Source organism: Zalophus californianus, chromosome 1 (genome assembly GCF_009762305.2).
Source record: "Zalophus californianus isolate mZalCal1 chromosome 1, mZalCal1.pri.v2, whole genome shotgun sequence".
Taxonomy (NCBI): domain Eukaryota; kingdom Metazoa; phylum Chordata; class Mammalia; order Carnivora; family Otariidae; genus Zalophus; species Zalophus californianus.
In genome coordinates, this window is record NC_045595.1 from 75,942,616 (window position 1) to 75,966,390 (window position 23,775).

The window sequence follows — 23,775 nt, forward strand, 5'->3', positions numbered from 1 at the left end:
GTTCTTCAATTGACCATGCTCTCTTGATCATGGGACCTTCTCTCAGTTCCTTAATGGATCATATTTCCTTGATCACAGGACCTTTGCACATGCAGGTTCCTCTGCTGGATGTCTCTTTTCCACTTTCTCTTCTTACCTAGTTAACTCCTGTCTTCTGTTACATATTCCCCCAATCACCATTTTGTCACAGATTTTCCTGATCTGCTGTGTTTGCTATGTTACTCCCTCATAGTATCATAGATCTACCTGGTCTTTAGTGATCTTATCACAATTATAAATTTATGTATGTGATGCTTTGTTTAATGTGTATCTCTACCATTGGTCTCTATGGACTGTGTCAATATGGATAGTTTCTGATCTGGTTATTGGGGAAATGGATGAATCAGTGAGTAAATGGACAGTATTGAAGGCATAGGGCTGCTGGAAATTTTATAAATATTAGCAGTCAGGAGACATTCTGGCACTTATATGGGGGCTTGCCATGATGAAGACAGGGGTTGATAGATTATTCCATTGTTAAATACCCTGTGGAATGGATTAGAAGGAAAAGTTTTCTGATGAGATGCACTTAGGTTTTTGCAGGAAAAGGGAGGGCTTGGGCTCCTGGCACATTTAAACTGTGGTCACAGAATCAAGAGAAAGATTCAGATACAAGAGCTGAAGAGTTAATGAACATAGGAGCACGAGAGAAGAGGCAGAGATTTCAAGCCCAGAAAATGGGGAAGATGAGATGCCTTCTGCTGCTTGGGGTATCCTGGATGACTGTGAATGATGAGCTCAGTCTGGGGTGTGAAGGGCCAGGTGTGAATGAATTGACATGGCTTTGAATGTGGGAGCTACTGACACAGGTGGTGGATGAAAGCGCCCTATGGAGAGGGATGGAAATATCTTATAACCCCTTGCAAAAGATAAGTTTCATAGGCTCTTTCTGAGAAAACAGAGTAGTTAAGTTATGAATCCAATGTCACATAGATAGTAAATGACAGAGCAAAAATCTAGGCACTCAACCAGAGACCACACACATTTTCCATCTGAAAGTTGACAGCTATAGGCTGTAGCATAAACAGGCTACAGTTTTAGCATTTCCTGTTATCATTCATTCTATCAAAGGAGATTTTTTTTTACTGATATTTTTTGGCATAATGTGCTATATGTAAAATGTCATCTGTTGTCATTTTGAATTTCTATAATAGCACATGAATGCTTTTATGACCACAGTTTCTGAAATAAATCCTTTACCTCTGCTCCAAATATGATCACAAATGTAGAAAGAGTAATAGAAACATTACCGCTACTACCAAAATCTTCCAACTTGCCAAACAATATTAGCTTTTGTTCTCTTTATGAATACTTTTCAACTATCTCTGTTTTTGCAGACATCTATCTGAGTTTCTGCCATTATCCACATTACATAGAGTGAGTAGAACCATTGTGAGTACCACTCCTTAGTTTTTGCCTTTCAAAATCAATGCCACTTTTATAAAAATGAGATAATTTCTATGTAGCACTAAAACTAAAAGTCAAAGGATTATTTTAGATTGTAAGTACATGAAGTCTATGTGCTAAAATTATAATGAGCTCCTAAAAATATTGATATGCTATACTATTTCTACTAATTTTCTCTAATACACACAATGGAGGAATAGGAAGATTAAAGCAAGCCATCTAACTTATGGATAGTCTTTTTTTTTTTTTAAAGATTTGTTTATTTATTTGAGAGAGAGAGAGTGTGAGCGGAGGAGGAGGAGTAAAGGGAGAGGCAGAGAGAAAATCTCAAGCAGACTTCCTGCTGAGCGTGGAGCCCAATGTGGGGCACGATCCCAGGACTCTGAGATCATGACCTGAGCTGAAATCAAGAGTCAGATGCTTAACCGACTGAACCACCCAGGCGCCCCTAACTTGTGAATAGTCTTAAAAACACTTTGTAAAGCTTAGCCATCTACTATTTCTCATTACTACTACTGGACTAAGAGGATAGATAGATAGATAGATAGATAGATAGATAGATAGATAGATAGATATGCATATACATTTGACCGTTGAACAACATGGTTTGAACTGCACTGGTCCGTTTATACATGGATTTTTTTCAGTAAATACAGTTCAGTGTTGTAAGTGTATTTTTTCTTCCTTATGATTTTCCTAATAACTTTTTTTGTCTACCTTTATGGTAAGAATACAGTATATAATACATATAACGTACAAAGTATGTGTTAGTTGGCTGTTTATGTTACAAGGCTTCTGGTCCACAGTTGGCTATTAATAGTTAAGTTTTGGGAGAATCAAAGTTATACATGGATTTTTGACTGTGCTGGGCATTTGCACCCCTAGCCCTCACATTGTTCAAGGGTCAACTATGTATCTATATATTTATCAAAAGCTGTAACTCTGTCAATATACAGTGATAACATAAAGTATGGATCTTGCATACTAGTTAGGAATGATAGACCCTAAATACATAAATGAATATTAAACAAAAATAGAACCCTAGTCCCCTCATGGTCCCATTTCTGCTCCAACAAGATCAAACTATCATGAACCAGGAAAAACTCATCAAACTGCCAGCCCAAGTGAGCATTGGTAGGAAAGGAACTGCTCCCTGAAAGAAGGTGGTTCATAGAGTGGCTACAGCAGATGATAAAAAGCTTCAGTTCTCCTTAAAGAAGTTAGGGGTAAACAACAGCTCTAGTATTGAAGAAGTGAATATGCTCACAAACCAAGGAACGGAAATCCACTTTCACAACCCGAAAGTTCGGGAAGCCCAGGCGGCAAGCACTTTCTCCATTACAGGCCATGCTGAGACAAAACAGCTGACAGAAATGCTACCCAGGATCTTAAACCAACTTGGTGCAGACAGTCTGACTAGTTTAAGAAGACTGGCTGAAGCTCTGCCCACACAATCTGTGGATGGAAAAGCACCACTTGTTACCAGAGAGGAGGATGATGAAGTTCCAGATCTTGTAGAGAATTTTGATGAGGCTTCCAAGAATGAAGCAAACCAATGAATTGAGCCAACTTCTGAAGAAGATAAAACTTGAAGAAGTAACTGGGGGGTGCTATTTTATATTATGACTGCTTTTCAAGATTTTGCTCATGGATCTGATAAAATCTAAATCTCTAATATTTTTAAGGCCAAGTCCCTTGGACACTGCAGCTCTTTTCAGTGTTTGCTTAGACACAATTCATTCTTTGTCACTGATTAGGCTGAAGAAAGCTGGGAATAAAGTTTGAAACAATGTTAATAAAGTTCTTTGCCTCATATATGGCTTTTTTATTTCATTGACACTGATGTGTACACAGAAAGCAAAGTTGTTTATAGAAAGCTAATCATGGCATGTAATACGTCTGGTAATCTTTGATGAAATCTGATTAAAGATTTTAAGTGATTTTAAATGGCAGTATAATGTAAAAAAATCAGATGATGAAAGATATGAATCAAATAAATGTAACAGAAAAGTATTAAAGAAAGGGACATATTTATGATAGTATGGTCAGGAAAGACCTTTCTGAAAACCCAGTTAATATATGGTCTTATATACCTAGTAGGAGTTTGGCTTTTAATCTTAGTATTTATTAGAAGTCTCTCTAGAATTTTAACTTTGTGAGTGGTGGTCTCTGCTCTTGTTTTTTCCGAGATCATTTTGGCTCTGGCATGGAGAATTATGTTTTGGAGGGAGCGAGAGAAGCATGAGTCCTCTTTAGGAGGTATTGTTCGGTAGCCTATGTGAGCGCTCATGGTGTTTTGGACTAAGGTGGTAGCAGTTGTATTAATTTTTCATTACTGTGTAACAAATTGCTGTGAAATTTAGCAGCTGAAGACAACAAACATTTATTTTCTCATCATTTCTGAGGAATCCAGGAGCAGCTTAGCTGGGTGGTTATGGCTCAGGGTGTCTTATGAGATTTCAGTGAAGCTGTCAGCCTGGGCTGCATCTGAAGCCTTGACTCAGGGTAGTGGATGGACATTCATATGGCTGGCAGGTGGGCTCTGGAGTTTGGCTGGAGTGGGGCCTCTCATCCTCCAGGCTGCTCTTCTCTATCTGGCCTTTTCAGCAGAATAGCCTGGACTATTTTACATGGCTTAGGCAAGTATTTCTTAGCTACAACATCAAAACCACAATATATAAAAGAAAAATTAATCGAATTTCTTCAAAGCTTAAAACTTTTGTTCTATGGAAGACATTAAGAGAATGAAAAGACAAGTTTCAGACTAGGAGAAAATATTTGCAAATTGTATACCTGATGAAGAATTTGTATTCAAAACTCAATCATAAGGAAACAAACAACTCAATCGAATAATGGGCCAAATTTTGAACAGGTACGTCACTAAAGAAGATACACAGATGGCAAATAAGTACATGAAAAATGGTCAACACTATTAGTCATTAGGGAAGTGCAAACTAGAGCTATACTGAGCTATCACTACATACTTACTAGAATGGCTAATTAAAAAAAACAAAAACAAAAACCTGACAACAGGGGACCTGGCTGGCTCAGTTGGTAGACCACGTGACTCTCGATCTCATGGTCATGAGTTCAAGCCCTACCTTGAGCCTAGAGCTTACTAGAGGAAAAAAAAATCCTAAATAAATAAATAAATAAATAAATAAATAAATCTGACAACACCAAATGCTGGTGAGGATTTAGAAGCAACTAGAACTCATACATTTCTGGTGAGAAAGCACTAGAAAATATTTTGGTTTGACAGTTTTTAAAAAACTTAAGCATACACTTACTGTATTATCCAGTAATCTCACTCCAATGAATCCCTTAAAAAAGAAATTAAAAATTATGTTTACAGAGATTTGTATGCAAGTATCGTACTTACTTGGACCTCTAGTACAATCTTGAATAAGAATGGTGAGAGTGGATATTCTTTCCTTGTTTTTTTTTTTTTCTTTTCTTTTTGTATCCTTGAGTTAATATTGCCTTGTAATAATTTTTAATATAGGAAATTTTGTTGTCTCTTTTCAGCAAAATCCATGGCTCCTTTTGGTCCTTTCTATTTCTATTAAGTATGTTAATTTTATACTTAATCTGTGAAATTCTACCTAAAATATTTGGAGGCATTTCATTGGAATTACATAAGTTAGTTTAGGAAGAATGACATCTATGTAATATTGAGAATTCCAATCCATGAACTTAGTCTTCTTTAATGACTCTAACAAAATTTTATAATTTTCCCTGCATAGATCTTTCATGTCTTTTGTCTGGATATTTGTTTCTCTGCCATTGTTCTAGTGTGTTCCCTTCTCCTTCTTCTTTGTCTCCATCTTCTTCCTCTTTATCTTCTTCAGAAGGAAAAAAGAAAACAGAAATATTTTTGCTTTATTTTAAAAATTCAGTTATTAAGGGCACAGTAAACAATTTGCTTATGTGACAATCTCTCCAACACGTATAGCAATATATTAACAAGATTGCCACATCTTTTATTTGTTTTCTTTTTTAAATAGATTTAATTGACATATACCATGTTATTACTTTCAGGTGTAAACATAATAATTTTATATTTGTATATATTGTAAAATGATCACCACAACCAATCTAGTTGACATCCAGCCTTGTTTTTGAACTTAAAGGAGAAATATTCACATTAAGTAGAAAATTAGTTGTAGCTTTTTATAGATGCCTTTTATCAGGTTAAGGAAATGCATACCTATTTTTACTTTTCTGAAAAGAATAGATGTTGAATTTTGTCAACATCTTTTCATACATATGATCAAATGATTTTCCTTCTTTAATGTGCTGATTTGACTTTGACTTTTAAATGTTGAATCATCCTTGTATTTCTGGCATAATGGCCCTTATATATTATCCTTTTTATCTATGTCTAGATTTTACTAGGTTATATTTTCTTTGTTTTGTTTTGTGTGTGTGTGTGTGTGTGTGTGTGTGTGTGTGTGTATGTGTGTATGTCTATTTTTATGGGTGATATTGTTCTGTATTTTCCTTTTCTTTTAATGTCTTTGGCTTTAGTCTCAGAGTAATCTTGGCTTTATAAAATGAGTTGGGAAATGTTCTCTTCTATTTTTTGGTAGAGTTTGTGCAAATTGATACTTATTCCTTAAATGTTTGGTAGAATTTGTTATTCAAATGATCTGGGCCTGATTTTTCTTTGTTGGTAGTAGTGTTTTGATAAGGATTTGGGGCTTTAGAATTAAGTAACCCCCGACTCACCTCTGACTGTTGATTTCTCCTTGTGAGACGTTAGGCAAGTTACTCAATCTCTAAGTAAACTGAGCCTCAGTTTTCTCATTTATAAAATGGGTGGCTGCGAAGATTGAATAATGATATGTATCAGTTGTTCAACTTGTATTATCCTGCATTTACATATGTTAACTTATTCAGATTTTGTTATTGTACCATACTATTTAATACTATTTATGCTATTATAAGCCCTGTTTTAGAGGTAAGAAAACTACTGCAAAGGGAGATTAAATAAGTTACCCAGAGTTACTCTGGTAGCACATGATGGAGCCAGGATTTGAATTGAGACTGGTTCCCAAGTTCTTGCTTTTAAGTGCTAAGCTGCACTAACCATAATAATACCCGTCTTCCAGGATTGCTAGCAGTATTCAATTAGGCAATTCATGTATGCAGCTCAATTTGTGTTATTTCAAAGTTGTTGTTTAGTAAATAGGTATTGTTATTAATAATGTGAATTACTACTATTAGTTTGAAGTCTAACTACTTTGGAATATTTTCAGCCTGAAAGACTATTAGTATAGATACATTATCAAATACCTTTATTAAAGTTCACTGAGGGGGGCGCCTGGGTGGCTCAGTCAGTTAAGCATCTGCCTTCTGCTCAGGTCATGATCCCAGAGTCCTGGGTTCAAGAGCCCCCTTATCAGGCTCTCTGCTCAGCGGGGAGCCTGCATCTCCCTCTCTCTCTCTGCAGCTCCCCCTGCTTGTGCGCTTTCTCTCTCTTTTCTGTCAAATAAATAAATAAAATCTTAAAAAAAAAGACAATGCAGTGAAATATCATAAACATTTGGTGCATTGTACAAAGTGATATTGTGAACATCACATCTTCTTAGGCATCGCACCTTGATTTCTTGCCCTGGTTCAGCACTGTCCTTTTGTGTAATCCTGGTAATTAAATCTCTCCAAGTGTTGGGGGCTATGAAGAATATCTGTTTCCTTTACTTTGACCTAAGTTGTTGAGTGGTTTAAAAAAGAGAAGTATCTAAAGGTGCTTTAAAAAGTACAGCTAATGCTCATATTAAATATAAATATTTGGTTTTCTAAGTTAAAAATCAAAATCCTTTGTTGATATACAAATATTTTGAGATGATTCTGAATATCATTATTTACTGTGACAGTACAGTTAGATGCCATTTAATATCAGATGTTCAGGTCTCCATGGTGGTTATTCAGGCTTACATTATTTTAGTTTCTTTCTTTCTTTTTTTTTTCTGTCCAGATGAGTTGATGCCTGGCATATGCCAAAATATCAGATTCATTTTATTTATTTGAAAATTATAAAGATAACCTAAAAAGTGGAATCACAAGTTCAATAAGTACTTTGCCCTACTTTTCAGTTGGCAAGACCTATTTTAGTTTTTTAGTGATAAATCTCATTATTTCAAAATACATAGCATAACGGCCTATTGAATATATGTGATTAATGAAGACTGTGAGTGGTATGGAAGATTGGCACATGGCACGTTTTGACAGAAGGTTAAAATAAAGCTTTCTGTTGTGAACTTTAATAGTTATTGTGAAGAATGTCAAAAGCTAAGGAACCACGATAATAATAACATTGCATTTTTTGTGAATTATAGCTGACTTCGGGCTGGCAAAGCAAAAACAAGAAAACAGCAAACTCACTTCTGTTGTTGGAACAATCCTGTATTCCTGGTAAGGACAATTATTTTATGGTTTTCAAACATCATACCTAACTGATTGGGGCTTTAGTTTCATGTCTTGGCTTGCAAAGGAAAGATGATTTTAGGAAAAAAGAGCTTATTTAATGTTTTCCTCAATTGCCCAGGTAATACACATGAACACAAGTATACATCATTATGTGTGTTTGAAATAACAACAAAAGAATTGTCTTTCCTCTATGGTAACTCTGCCCCTCATGGAGACCACTTTTATTACTTATAAATTCAAATGATCCTTGGTACGTAGTAGGTGTGCAATTGTTGTTGAAGAATCTGTAAATGAACTAGCAGACTCACTACTCACCATGACACTTGGAATGTTTTATTGTACCTATTCAAAAAATGACTGTTTTTCTCTGTCTGCCTATAAACATTCAAGGGCAGGAGAATGGTTTTTTGTGTACTAATATGTATCCTGACACCTGGCAGGTAATAGTTGCTGAATACATTTTACTGAGTGAATGGATAAATGATGACATATATACTTAGACATATGTTTATAAAGTTGGTGCTTCTTGGGTAAATGGGTTTTTATATTTTAATGAATTGAAACATTTGTAACTTATTTAACATGCTTTGAGGGTTCCTTTACAATCCATTAATTATTAGGCAGTGAGAATCTTCTTTTGCTGATCACATATCACTTGTTTGAATTTTTTCAAATTAGCAAGCAGATAGAGTTGTCAGTAGACATAACAGATTCAGGGAAATATTCTCAAATCTCATTCAGCAGGTCAAGCCATCTAGACACTTCCATCTTCTTTTTTAATCTACTCTGTTGTTGTGCAATTGATTCCTGGGGATAGGATTCAGAATAAATCTTCTCAAGGGAGGGTGGAAATTCTCTGTAAGTAACAGTCTCATTTTAAAAATTCCTTTCCTACAAGAATGTTCAGAATAGTGTCAGGGTTCCTACTAGGATTCTGACATTGTTGGCTAGTTATGCTCTCAAGTTTTAAGTATTCCAAATGTAAGACATTCTCTAATAAATTCAGTGACATGTCCAGTTCCTTTTGAATTTTCTGTATCCTCATTTTCTGAGTTTGTGAATTGGACAAAAATAAAGTAGATATATTTCATGGTCCCTCCCTGCTCTGAGTCTCCTACCTCCTGCCTTTTCTTGAATTGTCTTTTTAGCCATCCCCAAAGTGCTTCCCACCAAATTCTATAATCTTTGTATAATCCTAAGCTTCTCTGAGCCTATTAATGTGGATGTGGATGGCTGTCCCTGCCCCTCCAGGGTCCCAAGCGTTTGATGAGTCTGATGTTCCCGCATCCTTTGCTCTTTCTTTTGCCTTTGCTTGCTCAGATATTACCTTATTTAATGGAAGAATGTTCTCTTTATTAACTCTTGTAGGAAGTGCCTCAGAGCATTCTTTTATTCTACATCTCAGCTGCTAGATAAATGGTTTGTGGACACTGGACTGATTGTGCTAGAACAGAGGGTCAATAAAAGCTCCTTTTCTTCCTCTGATTTGATTCATTATGAGGCAGGTCATTGTTATCCTTCTCATGGAAAATAATCTCCAAATATGGTCCTTGGTTCTGGTTTTTATCTGTATGTCTTACTTCAATTCCAGAGTCCAAGACTGCACATTATCTTCAACTGCATTTTCAGAGCAGATTTTAGAGTTTGAAGCTCTGAGAAACATTTTAGGCGTGATCTTCATGGAACGTTTATTTGGGATTTCTGGATAATAAGCAAGTATGAACTAATATGAATGGAAAACTTTGACTAATCCAGGAATGGGAATTTTTTGAGACTTTATTGCTTAGTGTAATCCCATTCACATTATGACATTAGATAATTTAAAGGAAAGCTCGGGAAGTTTCCATAGTATGGATCAAAATAAACCTGTAGGTAAACTTGGGCAAGCAGAGACAAAGTGAAGCACACCCAGTTATTGACTATACCTCTCGCATTCTTAAAAATGCTGTAATAAACTCAGAACTCTTAAATGGCTTAGAATACTTCAGTAGCTTCCAATTGCCCATTATTTAAAGACCAAGTCCTCAGTGTGGCTACAAACCCACAACCCTGCACACTCTAGCCCCTGCCAAGTCATTGTCTTTACTTTAGACCCGACCTCACTCTATTGATTTCTAGCTGTTGCAGCTGTGTTCCCACTGACCACAGGGCCTTGGCACATGCTGCTCCCTCTGCCTGGAATACTCTTTGTCCCACTGACCATCTGGGTAACTCTTTCTCATTCTCTACCGCTCCTCTGGAGGTAGTCTCCTCAGGAGAAACCCCTTAGCCAATGCATGTTTCCCCTGGTCTACATGCTCCATGCACTTTTCCTTATGGTTGAACTTTTCACTTATTCTGTGATATGTCCAGATGATTTTATTCACCACTTCCCTACCCGCCAGAGTCTGGTATGTTATAGGCTCACAAGAGGTATTTACTATATGAATGATCTAATACTTGCATGGTTATGAACAGTACCTGACACAATGGGCTATAAAGAAAATTGCTTCTTTCCACTGTAACAAAATTTTAATCTTCTATCACTCTCCCCCTGTGCTGTTCCTTCAGATCTTCAAAATGCTCCTACATGGTTACTCTTTCTCCAGCTAGCTACAGAGTTTATGTCCTTACTTCCTTCAGGTATCCGCTTTAATGTCACTTCTGGAGGGAGGTTTTCCTGATCACCTGCCCCAAATAGCAGCCTCCTTCAGACTCTGTCCTGTTCTCTTGCTTTATATTTTCATAGCACCTACCTCTGTCTGACATTATGTCATATTTTAATTGGTCTATCCTGTGTCTCTCCCACTAAAACACAAACTCCTTGACAGTAGGGCTGTTGTCGGTTTTGTTCACTGTTGTTTCCCTGGGCCCTGAAGGAACAGACTGACAGAATCCTAATAAATATTTTGAATTATTAAAGTGAAAAAACATTTTTTTAGAAAGTGAAAATGAGTCCTTCTGGTTGTTTATTGTTTGTCTGAAAATGCCGTTTTAAAAACTTTATTAACTAATTAGGAAAAATGGACAATTGTAGTTGTATATATTTAAAATATACAATATAATGATTTGATTTACATATACATGGTGGGATGATTATTAAGATCAGGATAATTAACACATCCATCCACATAGTTAACTTTTTTTTCTGTTGTGTTCTTGCAACAATGCTCAAGATCTACTCTCAGCAACTTTTCAGCAAACAATACCATATTATTAATCACAGGCACCATGCTGTACCTTAGATCCTCAGAACTCTTTCTTCTTATAACTGAAATTTTGTATCCTTTGATCTACATCTCCCAGTTTCTCCCTCCCCCCAGCCCTGGGCAACCATCACTCTACTCTCCCTTTTTATGAAATCAGCTTTGTGGGTTTTTTTTTTTTATTTTTATTTTTTTTGGTTTTTGTCTGTCTGGCTATTTCACTTAGCATAATATCCCCTAGGTTCATTTATGTTGTTGCAAATAGCAGGATTTCCTTCTTTTTAATGGCTAAATAATATTCCATTATATAAATATCCCACATTCTGTATTTTAATATGATGAAAAATCCATGTGTGTTTTTATCAGGGTCTAAAGCACCAATATATCTTTGAATTTTTCTGACTTCTGCCTTCATGAAGCTTAAAGGGGACATTTTTAGTTTGAAACAGTATGTACTTTGGTGTCAGGGTCTGCTGTATTTTTTCTATTTATTTACTTTATATTTCTATTTTTCATGGTTACCAGAAGAGTGAATAATGGGATCAGATAGGATGTTATCATTTAAAAAATAAAATGTGGAATGATTAGAAGTTATTGAGACAAGTATTCTTCTATGACTGATAAATTGGTCCTGAGGGAAATTGCTAAAGAAGAATTTTAAAGAATGAGAGCATAATTGGAAAAAGGATGTGATAATGAGAGGCAGATTGGTAAGGTCATTATTAAGAGCATAGGATCGGGAATCAGACTGCCTGGGTTTAAGTCCTGGGTCTACTGTTGAGAGTTATAAATTATTTAACTTCTCTGTGCCTCAGTTTCCTCATCTGTAATCTGAGATTATTAATAGTGCCCACCTTCTAGGATTGTTGTCAGATTAAGTGAGGTGGTACCTGTTGAGTGCTTGGAACAATGCCTGGCTGGCATATGGTAAGTACTCATTAGATCACAGTGATTGGTATCTGCTAATGTGAGTCTAAAATTTGAAACGATAGTGCTCATTTGAATATATAAATTGCATTGTGTCTAAGAATCAGATTCATTTCTTAAGAATTACAATAGAGAAGAATTACTTATGCTGTGTTTATTTATAGTTCCTTCTCCCCTGATTGGCTGCTTTGGTTACTAGGAGGAACCAGGATTTTTCTAGCAGCTGAGGAGTGTGAAAGGGAAGGAGTATGTGTTTAACATGCAAAGACAGGGAACCTGGAGGAACAGAACTTTCTGTAGTGGGGCCTTGAGCAGGTGGGATGTGGGGATGGTTTTACCTGTAATTGCGTTTATTCATGGCTTCTCTGTGGCCCAGCAGGATAAGATATACCTGAATAATATATAACATCACCCCTTTCCAAGGCTGTATAAATACACACACACACACACACACACACACACACACACACCCAACACACACACATGAAGGAGGGAGGAGGAGAGAGAGAGGAGAGAGAGAGGACTGTTTTATTATCTGCTTAGGTGAGGTAGGAGTGAATTTTGAACAAACTCAGGATTTACTTACACAAATTGAACTCTAAAGACATCTCAAGACTCAATAGAATAGGTCACATGGTCTCATGAATTTAAATGGAAGCTGCGAGATAGAAACTACTAGAGAGCATCTATTAATGGTGTTCCACGCCTTACTGTCTACCATTATGTTGCCAACCCCGTATTTGTGCTCATTTTTATTTTTCTAACACATGAATGGAGTTTGCTATGTGGCAGACACCGTTTTAAGTGCTCTGCAAATATTAAGTCATTTGATCTTCCAACCTCTTTTAAAATAGGTGTGACTGTCTTCAGTAATCTTTGGGGAGGTTAGATGATCCTGCGCAGCATCATAGCTAGGAAGTGGAAAAGCCTGGATTTAAATTCAGACAGCCTGATTGCAGGAGTGTGTGTTCTTAACCTCTCTGCTGTGCTGCTGCTAATGGGTCACTCATTGGTAGACTGAACTCATGTGTCAATAATGAGAAATATTGTACTCTGGCTGATGTCTGCCTTAGGAACATTGTGATTTGTTCTCTGGAATGCATACCTTCCAGGTAGCCTACATCATATATGTATTGTTTGCCAAGTTTTACTTTGAAATGAATACTAAAAATTCCTGTTTTATATTTTTTTCTAATTTTCAGTTATTTTCTCATCATTCAACACTTTTAAACAATTTTAGATAAGTTTTGAATACTGATAACAGACTTAATGTCCAGAGGCATTCTGAATTCTAACTTAAAAGTTAGTTCTTTCTAGGAAAGAAAAAAAAATTCAAGTTAAGGACATTTATAGCTTTATATAAGGCTATAGTGTCTTTGATTCTACTGACATCACAGGAAATGTATGAATGGAGAACAATACCTTATAGAACACAGTTAGGATATGGCCAGTTTTCATTTTGTATGTCCCTGGCAATGTGAAACACTTGGCCAAGCCTAGATTAGAAGTTTGACTATAGATACATAATGTGATGTACATTATGGATTTTTTAGAGTCTAATTTGTTCTGAACTCCCCAGCAGCACAAAAAAGCAAGAAAAGGAGTTCTCTGATGATTGATTTTGTCAGTGGAAGTCCTTGCTTCTTTATTGACTGGTAATTCCAAATCACATATCTTCAGTTTCTACATTTCCTTTTCCGTACCCTTTTAAAGTCTTTATTTTTACAGGTAAACATGGTAAGCAATGGATGTCTTTCTCCACATTTGCCTGAGTTATTTGTCTCGTTTGCCATTTTAAACATTTGATATTCAAGTCATTATGTTGAATATTCCACATTTCCTATTGGAAGTAGATGTGAGAGGGATTACAGGATTGTCAGATGTCTTACTTTAACATGTCTTTTGGGGCAGGGGGGGTGGTTTGACCAAAGGAAATGTCCTCTTATTCTTAAACACAAATTAACTTATTGAATAATTAAGAAATTAAATGAATTATTTGATGATGAGAAGATGTATGTTTTGATTATCTACTGTTATAGAACAAATCATGCCCAAATTTAATTACTTAACAACAGTCTGTATGGGTGTGCTCTGCAGTTCCTCTGTTGGTTCCAACAGGCTCACTTATGTGGATGCATCCGACTGAAGTATTGTCCAGAAGGTCCAAGATAGCCTCACATATCTGACAGTGAGTGTTGATTCTTGGTGAGGGCCCCCTGAATCTGTTCCAGGTAGCCTTTTGTTTATGTGACTGTGATAGAGTGGCATTCCAAGAGGATTCCCCCGGATCATCTCATGCCTATACTGCCTACCCCTGGCCCATGCTGGAAATTGCAGGAACCCTCTTCATCCTGCAGTGTCCCTCTAGCTCTATCGGCAGAGAGAGCTTAACACTGTGCTCACTTTATAGGAGAAATACTTAAAGAAATGCCATTGTTTATTGAAGGGTGCATTAGGAGCTAGGAGGTATTAAATCGATAGCTAAGACATGAAGTCCAAGGTCTGGCTCAACACACCTGAGGATGGGGCATTTGTAGACTAGGTCCACAGTACTGCCATGGCATGGTCAATGCCTTTATTTCCTCCATACAATACAATACAATTTATTTCTCTGTACTTCAAGCTTTGGTACATTGCCAGAGTGTGAAAATGAAATTCTCCTTCAGTTCAATTCTTAACAGACTCAGCATATTTAGGCAGAAGCAGGAGCTGTGGTTTGGCTGGGTTGAGATTTATGTTGGAATAGTGGGAGACCTGGAATTTTCCTCTTGGCATTATAGACCCACTGGGTATCTCTCAGCGTGGCAGTCACTTAATAGAGATACTATTGTTCAGAAGATCTGCAGAATGAAACTGTTCATCACTTCACCTGTTTCTCATGTAGATACCTCAGCACTTGTCAGGAGCAGATAACTTTGTTCTTTCCCATGGGGAGAATTCAACTTAATTTGGGGAGACACACACACACACACACACACATACATATATACACACACAAGTAGAATGATCAAGGATTAGTAAGCCACACAGTGCTTATATAAGCCTCTGGCAGGTGCACAGAGGAAGTCCCTAGGAATGGTACAGAAAGCTATGGTAGAAAGGGGAGCTGCCGGTGCTGCAGAATTGAGGGACAGGCCCGGGGGTGGAGGGGGCATCATACTTTTCTGTGTAATAGTTGTGCAATGGTCTATGCACTATGCAGGGTTTATACAAAGTAACTTATATTTTCCTCCCATAGAGACACTATGACAGGACTTACTTGGAAGCAAGTCTGACCGACTGATCAAACGGTCAGAAGGGAAAACAAGAAAAGAGAACAGTGATGAGGGTAAACAGAAAGGAAACTGTGGGGGAAATGAGAGGATTTAAACAGTGGGGAAATATGAAGGTCAGATTATCATATCAGAGGCAGAGAATTAAAGAAACATTTTAGTTATTTTGCAGTGCTATATTCAGCCTATCTTATTCTTATGAATATATTACCCAATGACATTACCAATCATAAATCCATTTACATCAATTTATTTCATAACTTATTTAGCTAATATTAATACTCTGTACTATTATTACATTTTAAACTTAATTTTAATTATTGATTTTTAATCTTGGCATTTCAGAATGCCCTTAACAATCCTAGGAGAGGCTATAGCACAATGCCAATAAAAGAAAACCTCTTTTGAAGTGGCAGATATTGTTTTCTCTAAAATAGTAGGCAGATAGTCACAAATCCAATATTTGAAATTCAAGCTGCCCTTTAGGGAAGAAATTTTCAAAAAAATACACATAACAACAAAACAATAAACTGTCAATCTGTGACAGTATTATGGTCTATAATAAAATGACAAAATAAAGATTTGAAAATGTGAACTGTATGTAACTTTGATACATATTGGTAATACTCAGCCATTTCAAAACCTCATTTTCACAGAAAACAAAACTTTCAGGATTCACACATTTGGTGGGTAAATTCTGAAGATTTTATATATATTACCTAATCACATTTTAGTGTTCTAGGGTTTCAAGAGAACCTTATCTATTCCCCATAAAGCACTTGCCTCTCAGTCTACCCAGATCCCCTTACCTTATTTACTCTAAATTTATCCCCAATTTTTATAACAAAGCCTGCTTCATTCATAAGCTTTATAAACTGTGCTCCAAATCACAACAGTGAGAGTAGTAATGAGTAGTAATAAGAAAAATCTTCAGTAATAAGCTGTCATTGGGTTTGCCTGCAGGGCTGTCCTCCCTTAGAAGCCATCCTCCTGACTCTATGCCTTCCTGTTTGAATTCAGGCAAGTAGCTTACTATTTCTGGGTCTCAGTTTCCTTATCTGAAATGGCAGAGCTGGTGGTGATACTAATAGTTCCTACTGCATAAGGTTGTTGTGAGGATTGAAAAGATGATAGATATATAGGTAGATAGAAAAATAGAGATAAGTAGATTGCACTAGGATTCTAGTCTAGCAGGGATTCAATAAATATTAGCTGGGAGCAACAGCTTTGTTCTTTAGGAAAATATTTCTTTCCCCACTCCACTCCAGGTACTATTCCTGGTGGGTTAGTAAGTCCCATTGCATTACATATCTTGCCTCTCTGGCTTGTTTGGGCTGCCCAGATTTGGTGTTTCTCCCAAGGTAGGCCAGTGCTAGCATTCCCGCCCCATTGGGAAAATGGCAGGAGTGGGAGTGTTCTCTTCATTGAAGCTGGTCTAGTTGGAATTCTTTCCTGAGAATGTGTTTAGCTGGGACTCAGTAAAAAGGTGAAGCTTGAATGTGAAAGGCCCAGGAAGGTTTGGTGACCATGTTTGTAGCCATGGTGGAGGTCCATCTGAGAAGGAGGCCAATACTTGGAGAGAAAAAGAGGGATAAGTGGAAAAGTTCTGGCGATGTCCAAACTCTAGATTCCATTTTCCTTAAGACCCAGCTGCAACTTTGCTCTTCTTATATGTACAGAAGCCTGTCAGTGAATTAATTCCTCTGGTTGCCTAACCTTGCTATGTATCTTTCGCTTGACTCTTAGTTCAGGTTGCCCCCAGGGTACACTCTGACACAAGGGTTCATGTGCAAGTGGTTTGTTCCAGAGGGGATCCTAGGAAACAAGGGTGGGTGTGGGGGGGAAGAGAGACAAAGAAGGGAAGACAACAGATAGTTTCTTGGGGCAATTCACCACTATGAGCAACTGGACCTCCAACCTGCTGGAGCCAGTTTAAATGTATAACTCAATGATCTCACCCAAGAGGAGAGAGTGGGGTGATTACACCCAGTCATATGCCATTGGTTAAGGTCGGTTCCTGGGGTACACAAGTTGAATGACACTTCAGCCTTGTTGTGCTGTAGGCAAAGAAGGTCCAACGGGTTAAGAAAAATCCTCAGACAAATATGCAAATGGTTGGGACTCAGGCCAGTATGCTCTGAAGAAGTAAGGGTCAAGGGGAGTAGGGAAGTTACCTACAGCATCTGCTTTGACTTACAAGGGAAAACACTTTGACTAGTGCGTGAGAAATACACTTGCAGTGTGGCCTCAAAGTCTTTGTGCAAGCCGGGCAGAAATGTGTCTGATCCTCTTCTGTTCTTTGAGCAAATCTAAAATTTTCCCAACTCTTTCTGGACACAGTCTTCTATGTCGATAGTAGGAAGTCATTAAAGAAGTCCCTGACAACTGGTTTGAGATTTTCCTCCTAGTTAGATGGAGGTGAGAAATTTTTTTTTTTTCCACAATTTCACCCTGAGAGACTTTCTGCTTCCCTATAGTTCTGGACTCATTAAAGAAGATGGTAATGTGATGCAGATGATGTAGTGATCATTTGAAAATAACTGTGAAAGTAATAACTAAAAATCAGAAGCAAATAGGAATCTTCTCTGTATGTCTACTAGCATGTATAAAGGCTGTCAAGTTCACTTGGAAGTTGCTTGACTGCTTTTTAAAAATCAGTCTTTTGTTAAGGAGCAAGACTATACATTTTTATGTGATTTTATATTTAGAGGAAGGCATTTGTATAATTATATACTAGAATTGAGAGATTGTATTATCCTTCTTTGTAAAATTACCATAATTACTTTATTTAGTTATGTACTTGAATTTTAAAAGCTGGTGATATTTGGCTTGAATACAAATAAAAAATGTGTGATGTCAACTGATATGCTAGCTATTTTTTTAAAACATCATTAGAAACAAGCAAATGGCAGTCAACGTACAATGAGAAATTTCAAGGCTGTTGGATCTGGGTGAATTTAATTTCTGTTTGTGACTCTAAGTAGGCAGTGCTTGATAATTTGATGGCTAGAGTGTAATCACTGGGTGAATGTAATCTATTTGTTTAATTGCCCAGACTCCTCACTGTATTTACAGTTAATTGGTTCTCATTATGGTCCTCCTAATAGATACCATAAAGCAGTAGGATTAGAGAAACCTGAAAAAGAACATTTAAACTGTGTTCCTTCTTGAAGCAAAGACTTAACAAGTGTATATCTGGTTCATTTTTCACCGTCTTCATGACGGGTTAAGGGGGAAAAAGTCTCCAAGGGAGGTGATTTATAAATTCTTTTCATTGTTTGAGGCCTTTGAAAATTTCTATAGCCAGAAAGCGAAACACCCAAAAGTGTTCTTCTGTCTAATTGAAGTCTTTTTCTTATGACTTAAAATTCTTTTTTGGACTCTAGTGACTGTGCAAAGCAGCGGATCACTACCCACCATTTAATAATTCTTCATATAGTGAAAGATTCTGAGTCTTTCCTTCTAAATTTCTTGCCTCTTTCTTCATAGTTCTAAACCTTCAATTCAGGCTTCTAGATATTCCACAAAAAGACTGACCATACTAAACCTTTTCTAATGCCTTAGGAAAGCCACAGGAACTCATCTGACGAGGAGGAATCCAAGTTCCCTTTTTTAAAGTGCAATTTTAGTGCTGCATTTTTAGCTCAAATATATGCATTTGTTCCACATAAGGGTTGATTTTACTTCGTTTCATTTACTGACTTCATTTACTGATGGAGAAAATTAAAATTGTAAATGTCCCTAAAAGATTTTCCAGTCTGCTTTCTCTTCCCTTCCTCCTTCCCCACATTTACCGTCACTCTAAAATCTGGAGCTTTCCTACATTAGTTGGGTTTCAGGAAATTTGCAAAGAATTTGATTGAAAACAAATTGGTTGTGGTGCCAATGTAAGCAAATAATGAAATTACTGAAAATGAATATTTCTTATCACTAATTTTTAAAATTGTAGATTGTAATTTTCAGAATGTTTTTAGATATGTAAACATTTTAACTTATTTTTTTCTTTTTTCCCCCTATGTATTTGATATTTTATTTCTAGATTATTTTCAACTATTGTGGATATTGTACAGTGAAATGGGCTGGTTAGGTTGGCTAGGTAAATAATGGTAAGTGGTATTATAGTAATGTGTTTGTTGACCTAAAAGCATATGCACGGTATGTTGTTAAGTGGAAAGATAGTTTACCGACAGTATATGTATATTATGATCATAAAAACAGAAATATCTGAAAATCCTGCCAAATCTGGCATCATGAACTAAAAATGAATTAAAAATTGGCGGAGCAAGATGGCGGAGGAGTAGGAGACCTGGATTTCGTCTGGTCTCAGGAATTCAGCTGAATAGGTATCAAACCATTCTGAAAACCTACGAACTCAACAGGAGATCAAAGAGAAGAAAGCAACAACTCTCTAAACAGAAAAGCGACCACTTTCTGGAAGGTAGGACGTGCGGAGAAGTGAATCTGAGGTGATATTTGGGAGGACAGATGGGGGAGGGGGCCTCCGTCGGCCGCTTCTGGCAAGTGATAGAGCAGCGGAGCACAAAATTGCTTTTAGAAGTCGGCTCCGCTGAAGGACGTCGCTCCAGTGGCTAAGCGGGGGGTGGAACCCTCATGGGACAGTGTGGTCTCAGGACCCTCGGGGTCACAGAAAGACCAGGGGTGCCTGAGTGTGGCAGAGCTCCCAGGTATCGGAGCAGGGAAGCCGGCTGCAGAGACAGAGCTGAGGCATGGGCTCTCAGCTCGGGGTTGCCATAAACTGTGATCTGTGGCCCAGTCGGGCCACTGCTCCTCCAGCAGGGACCCAACAAGCGGCAGATCCGGGGAGACTCCCCTGCCTCCCCCAGGAGGAGCGGCGCGGGAGCAAACCACAGGGTTCTGCTGGGTTTGGAGACTCCACACCGAGTCAGGTGCCAGAGATAGAAACACTCGGTCACAGGCCGGGTGAGCATGGAGTGTGGCTGGAGACTGGGGACACGGGAGTGACTGACTGCTTTTCTCTGGGGTGCACTGAGGAGCCAGGCCCCAAGTTCTTGGCTCCTCCGGGTGGAGATTGGGAGGCCACCATTTTCACTGTCGTCCTCCAAATCTGTACGGAAAGCTTGCAGGGAAGAAAAGCTCCTGAGAGGAAACCCGAGCAGATGCTTAGCCCGGACCGGCAAGGGTGGGGCACTTGAGCCTCCGGTAAAGACATTTGGGAACCACGACAACAGGCCCCTCCCCCAGAAGATCAGCAAGAAGAGCCAGCCAAGACCAAGTTTACTGATCAAGGAAAACGGGAGAACTCTGAATGAACCCTTATTTTGTACATATATAAGTCTTTCTTTCTTTAAAATTTTAGGAGGCACTTTCTTCTAACAGACCAAAATACACCCAAAATCTAGTGTGTGGCACTGATCTATGCACTAGCCTGATCATATTTGATCATATTCTGTTTTGTTTTGTTTTGTTTTGTTTTGTTCTGTTTTTGTTTTTATCTTTTTCTTTTTCTTCTTCTTTTTTTTCTCTTTCTTTTTTCTTTCTTTCCCTTTCTTTGCCCCTGGTTTCAGGTCTTTTCTGATTTGTTTAGAGTATATTTGCTGGGGGCATTGTTAACCTGTTAGCATTTTGTTCTCTCATTCATCAATTCTCCTCTGGACAAAATGACAAGACGAAAAAAATCACCTAGGCAAAAAGAACAAGAGGTAGTACCATCTGCCAGGGACCTACTCAATACAGACATTAGTACGATGTCGGACCTAGAGTTCAGAATGATGATTTTAAAGATACTAGCTGGGCTTGAAAAAAGCATGGAAGTTATTAGAGAAACCCTTCCTGGAGAAATAAAAGAAATAAAATCTAACCAAATCGAAATCAAAAAGGCTATTAATGAAGGGCAATCAAAAATAGGGGCACTAACTGCTAGGATAAATGAGGCAGAAGAGAGAATCAGCGATATAGAAGACCAAATGATGGAAAATAAAGAAGCTGAGAAAAAGAGAGATAAATAACTACTGAATCACGAGGGCAGAATTCAAGAGATAAGCGATACAATAAGATGAAACAACATTAGAATAATTGGGGTCCCAGACGAAGAAGAAGAAAGAGAGAGAGGGGCAGAAGGTATATTGGAGCAAATTATAGCAAAGAACTTCCCTAATGTGGGGAAGGAAACAGGCATCAAATCCAGGAGGCACAGAGAACCCCTCTCAAAATCAATAAAAATAGGTCAACACCCCGACATCTTGCCCCCAGCAAATATACTCTAAACAAATCAGAAAAGACCTGAAACCAGGGGAAAAGAAAGGGAAAGAAAGAAAAAGAAAGAGAAAAATAGTAAAACTTACGAGTCTCAGAGACAAAGAGAAAATCTTGAAAGCAGCTTGGGAGAAGAGATATGTAACCTATAATGGTAGAAACATTAGATTGGCAACAGACCTATCCACAGACACCTGGCAGGCCAGAAAGGACTGGCATGATATCTTCAGAGCACTAAACGAGAAAAATGTGCAGCCAAGAATACTATATCCAGCTAGGCTGTCATTGAAAATTGAAGGAGAGATGAAAATCTTCCAGGACAAACAAAAACGAAAGGAATTTGCAAACACGAAACCAGCCCTACAAGAAATATTGAAAAGGGTCCTCTAAGCAAAGAGAGAGCCTAAAAGCAGCATAGACCAGAAAGGAACACAGGCAATATACAGTAACAGTTACCTTACAGGCAATACAATGGCACTAAATTCATATCTTTCAATAGTTACCCTGAATGTAAATGGTCTAAATGCCCCAATCAAAAGACACCGGCTATCAGAATGGATTAAAAAACAAGACCCATCCATATGCTGTCTGCAAGAGACTCATTTTAGACCCAAAGACACCCCAAGATTGAAAGTGAGGGGGTGGAAAACCATTTACCATGCTAATGGACACCAAAAGAATGCTGGGGTGGCAATCCTTATATCAGACAAATTAGATTTTAAACCAAAGACTGTAATAAGAGATGAGGAAGGACACTATATCCTACTTAAAGGGTCTATCCAACAAGAAGATCTAACAATTGTAAATATCTATGCCCCTAACATGGGAGCAGCCAAGTATATAAGCCAATTAATAACAAAAGCAAAGAAACACATTGACAACAATACAATAATAGTGGGGGACTTTAACACCCCCCTCACTGAAATGGACAGATCATCTAAGCAAAAGATCAACAAGAAAATAAAGACTTTAAACGACACACTGGACCAAATGGACTTCACAGACATATTCAGAACATTCCATCCAAAGGCAACGGAATACACATTCTTCTCTAGTGCCCATGGAACATTCTCCAGAATAGATCACATCCTAGGTCACAAATCGGGTCTCAACCGGTACCAAAAGATTGGGAACATTCCCTGCATATTTTCAGACCACAGTGCCTTGAAACTAGAACTCAATCACAAGAGGAAAGTCGGAAAGAACTCAAATACATGGAGGCTAAAGAGCATCCTACTAAAGAATGAATGGGTCAACCAGGAAATTAAAGAAGAATTAAAAAAATTCAAGGAAATCAATGAAAATGAAAACACAACTGTTCAAAATCTTTGGGATACAGCAAAGGCAGTCCTGAGAGGAAAGTATATAGCAAAACAAGCCTTTCTCAAGAAACAAGAAAGGTTTCAAATACACAACCTAACCCTACACCTAAAGGAGCTGGAGAAAAAACAGCAAATGAAGCCTAAACCCAGCAGGAGAAGAGAAATAATAAAGATCAGAGCAGTAATCAATGAAATACAAACCAAAGAACAGTAGAACAGATCAACGAAACTAGGAGCTGGTTCTTTGAAAGAATTAACAAGATTGATAAACCCCTGGCTAGACTTTTCAAAAAGAAAAGAGAAATGACCCAAATCAACAAAATCATGAATGAAAGAGGAGAGATCACAACCAACACCAAAGAAATACAAACAATTCTAAGAACATATTATGAGCAACTCTATGCCAGCAAATTAGATAACCTGGAAGAAATGGATGTATTCCTAGAGATATATCAACTACCAAAATTGAACCAGGAAGAAAGAGAAAACCTAAACAGACCTATAACCACTAAAGAAATTGAAGCAGTCATCAAAAATCTCCCAAGAAACAAAAGCCCATAAGCGCCAGATGGCTTCCCAGGGGAATTCTACCAAATATTCAAAGAAGAATTAATACCTGTTCTCTTGAAACTGTTCCAAAAAATAGAAATGGAAGGGAAACTTCCAAACTCATTTTTTGACGCCACCATTACCTTGATCCCCAAACCAGACAAAGATCCCATCAAAAAGGAGAATTATAGACCAATATCCTTGATGAACATGGATGCAAAAATTCTCACCAAAATACTAGCCAATAGGATCCAACAGTACATTAAAAGGATTATTCACCATGACCAAGTAGGATTTATCCCTGGGCTGCAAGGTTGGTTCAACATCCGCAAATCAATCAACGTGATACAATATACTAACAAAAGAAAGAAAAAGAATCATATGATCCTCTCAACAGGTGCAGAAAAA

At 37.6% G+C, this 23,775-nt stretch overlaps 1 protein-coding gene and 1 pseudogene across 8 annotated transcripts in view; both read left to right on the plus strand.

Annotated features, from left to right (window-relative positions):
- The window catches only part of NEK10 (NIMA related kinase 10), a 242,807-nt gene that overhangs the window by 83,557 nt on the left and 135,475 nt on the right, over window positions 1–23,775 (plus strand). For 7 of the 8 annotated variants that reach the window (XR_004819457.1, XR_004819456.1, XM_035723283.1 and 4 more), the window contains exon 23: window positions 7,788–7,863. Coding sequence is in view for 6 of the 8 variants with exons in the window: in XM_035723283.1 (XP_035579176.1) it covers window positions 7,788–7,863 (76 nt within the window). In the remaining 2 variants the exon portion in view is untranslated. Of the gene's footprint in view, window positions 1–7,787; window positions 7,864–9,469; window positions 9,595–23,775 lie in introns of those variants that run through there. The other variant, XM_027585521.2, reaches the window with a different exon arrangement.
- LOC118357239 lies at window positions 2,532–3,005 on the plus strand (annotated as a pseudogene).